General features: G+C 39.0%; 1 protein-coding gene across 1 annotated transcript in view; it reads left to right on the forward strand.

The window, feature by feature from the left end:
• Window positions 1-2,669, forward strand: part of LOC104915292 (hydroxysteroid dehydrogenase-like protein 2) — a 49,786-nt gene extending 47,117 nt beyond the window's left edge. Inside the window, exons 2-4 of the mRNA XM_031557447.1 lie at window positions 1,060-1,230; window positions 1,799-1,927; window positions 2,352-2,669. Of these exons, the coding sequence (XP_031413307.1) occupies window positions 1,060-1,230; window positions 1,799-1,927; window positions 2,352-2,464 (413 nt within the window). The 3' untranslated portion in view covers window positions 2,465-2,669. The remainder of the gene's footprint in view (window positions 1-1,059; window positions 1,231-1,798; window positions 1,928-2,351) is intronic.
• Window positions 2,670-3,281: the final 612 nt, after the last annotated feature.

Below are 3,281 nucleotides of genomic sequence, written 5' to 3' on the forward strand. Positions count from 1 at the left end.
CCACCAGAGTTAAGTAGTATGAAGATTATGAGTAAATAATACTGGAAAAAAAAAATTAAAAGCAATCAGCATATTTTGCAGGAGTGTTACATCTGTCTTGCAGCATTTAGAACTTGACAGAGCCTCTCTTCATACATGAAGTTCTCACAGTTATACATGACATGAACATCTCGAAGATGAAATGGATAAGTTTTTTATAAAAGCATCAATTTCACTGTTTCAGAATAGTAATGTGTCTAGTTGGAGGGCAAACAGGAACACTGAACAGGTTTTATAGGAGTGCCAAAACAAATACAGGAAAGGGAATAAAGAGGCTGAGTTTGTATAGAGTCCATTTCTCTTGAAAATACTATTTGTGAGTATGCTCTTGAACTTTTCTGCCAGGAACTAATGTTGCTAACTGCCCGGACCTCCAGCACAGTTATTTAGTAGCAATTCACAGAGTAGTCTTAATTATTTCCTGATACATAAGACACCTAACTGACATTCTGTAAGACTTTTACGGGTTGCTAAGCTTTATGTGTCTCGTAAATTGCAAATGTTCTTTCTTAATGTTAAATGAACATACTCACTGCAGTGTAGGAAGTTGCTGATTAAAGTTGTGAATTGATTTACAGCTTAGAAGCTTTTGCAGAAGAATTACTGAAAATATATATATTCTTACAAAGATACACAAGTGAAGCATTTCAAGATGAAAGTTACATTATTAAAGGCACTGATAGATTTTTGTTTTGTTTTGTTTATGCTGTCAGGAGTCTGTTGAGTAAATTATGAAGAAACTGTGAGTAGTCAGAATTAAACTTTTCCTGTGGTTTCATTTTTAATATTTTGACATAGTAAGAAATGAAACAAATTACAGAATTCTTTAGTGCTGTATACCAGTTCCAGTTCCCAGTTATTGAAAACTTCCTTTATTATTATTAATACTAAAATAACAAAATCTTCATTTTTCCCCAAGAACTAAGAAGTTCAAATGGTAGAAAATTGGCAGTGGTCAGCAATGCTGCATTTATCAGCATTCTTCACATGTTAAAACAACAGTGTTTTGGCATTTTACAGAGAAAAATCATCTGTTTCTTGTAGGTGCTTCACAGGGATCAGATGGAGCCAAGGTTAATGCAGAATCTGCTTCAGCTGGGCCTGTTGCAGAAACATTCAGAGTTATTCAGGGAGAACTCAATAAAGAAATGGTGAAATCTACCCAGGGCGTCTTTCAGTTTGAACTGTCAGGTAAAACCATCACCTAAAAAATTTTCAAATGCTCGTTTTTCTAGCAAGAGGCAGTCTGGGTTTTCACATGTAAATGCTCGTCTTTCAAAGCTAGTCTAGAAACAGGGCATCCTTGGATATGCTCTATAAGATGCTGCTTTTCACGGCCAACTTCAGCACATGCAGGATTTACTGTGCTGCTCTTGTCATAGGGAGATGCTTTCTGTGTCAGCAGCATGTGCTGCTCTTTTGAGGGCTGTGGTGTGTTTTCCTGGTGTTCTGTTTCTGCTGTGTCACACTGCTGGCTGTGCTGCACAGGGTCAGCATGGCAGTTCTGTTCCAAGTCCCCGCTGTCTCTAGCTTTGACAGCAGCTGCTGCCTTGGGCTTGTCCCCTGACAAGTGGCACTGTGGGGCATCTGCTGGGGCTGATCTTGTCAGCACAGAGATTGTGGGGCAAATGGCAGCTTCTGGCACAGTACCTCCTGCGTGTCTAGCACGAAGATGGGAGAGAAAATCTGGCTGGGATAGCAAAGGGTGGAGCACATCAGTCCTTGCGGTGCTGCCACAGGTTCTCCCTGTTCCGCTCAGGTGATGAAGGAGGCACTTGGTACCTTGATCTGAAAACCAGCAGTGGGAGTGCTGGGTTTGGGAAGCCTCCTGCAGCAGCTGACGTTGTGATGAGCATGTCAAGTGGAGACTTTGTGAAGATGTTCACCGGTGAGTAACAAATGCATTCGGCAGAACAGATGCAGCTCCTGGTGGCAGGAAACGTCCTGCTGATGGATGAGCAGACAGGTTCATCTCTCTTTGTGGTCTTCAAACTGGATGAGCTGTGGTTGGAAGTGGATGGCCTTTAAGTTCCCTTCCAACATAAGTCCCTCTGTGAGTCTATGATTTCATAATAAAAATTTCTACTACTTTGTTCAGTAGCTATTGAAATTTTCAGAGTGTAGCTTCAGAAAACATCCAGCCAATCTGTTGAACTTCTTTTCTGCACATTTCTAATTATTTTTTTATAAGGTATACTGCTTTTACAGTAGAGCTTGATAGTGAAGTAACTACTAGATACTACTATATGATATTAAAGTTTTTTGTCTCCAGTTCCTTTCCTTTTCCTGATGATTCTGTATCTTCTTTTTAGGTAAACTAAAGCCAACCATGGCCTTCATGTCAGGAAAATTAAGGATTAAAGGTAACATGGCACTAGCAGTAAAGCTAGAGAAGATGCTGACACAGTTTAATGCAAAACTGTGAGGAGGAAGCTGTACCAGCAGAACATCCAGCCTTTCTTTTATAATAGCAGTGCTACATTTTAAAATGATGATCTACTTTTTTTTGGGTGGGTGAAATATAATAACTATGAATAAAATATTAGTTTGTTAGAGAAGAACAAATTAGTTTGATAAAGACTGGAAAGCGTTTGTGATTAAACAATTCCTTCTTGAGAATACTTCCATTATGTTACTGGTGTGTGGTTTTGTTTGTTTGTTTGTTTTGCTTTCTTGGGCTTATTACTCACACTAGTTCTTGTACCTCTGTATTTTACAGAATTAGGCTACATACACATGTGCACACGAACACACCTCCATCCCAGATTGCCACAAACAAGGTAATCCCTCTCATGGCACCTGCATGTAGCACCAGAAGGTTTAAACTAGAACATGTATATGGACACATCACCTTCCTCATGAGCTCATGAGAAAAAGCACAAATGCTCTCTAAATGGACAAGAGCACACATACTCCTCCTGGTTTAAGAACATGTGCAAAGCCAGATGTATCAACCTCTTAGTGTTACCAACAGAACTGCTCAAAATTTAGGGCATTTTACTCTTGTAATTATGTAGAGAATCTTTCAAGACTTAGAATTTATTTTCTAACGTATGTAATAGTGAAATGGTTTATAGTCTTCAAAGCCTGTGCTCATGCAGAATTATTTGTATTGTAAAGGTTCCATCCCAGTTGAATTCTGGTAATAATACAGAAAATCTTGAATTCACTTACGTGCTCTGCAATCTCAGGGCCATGAAAAACATGAAGGTAAATTCCTTTCCTACCAAGCTTGACAACTT

The sequence above is a fragment of the Meleagris gallopavo genome, chromosome Z, assembly GCF_000146605.3.
Source record: "Meleagris gallopavo isolate NT-WF06-2002-E0010 breed Aviagen turkey brand Nicholas breeding stock chromosome Z, Turkey_5.1, whole genome shotgun sequence".
Taxonomy (NCBI): Eukaryota; Metazoa; Chordata; class Aves; order Galliformes; family Phasianidae; genus Meleagris; species Meleagris gallopavo.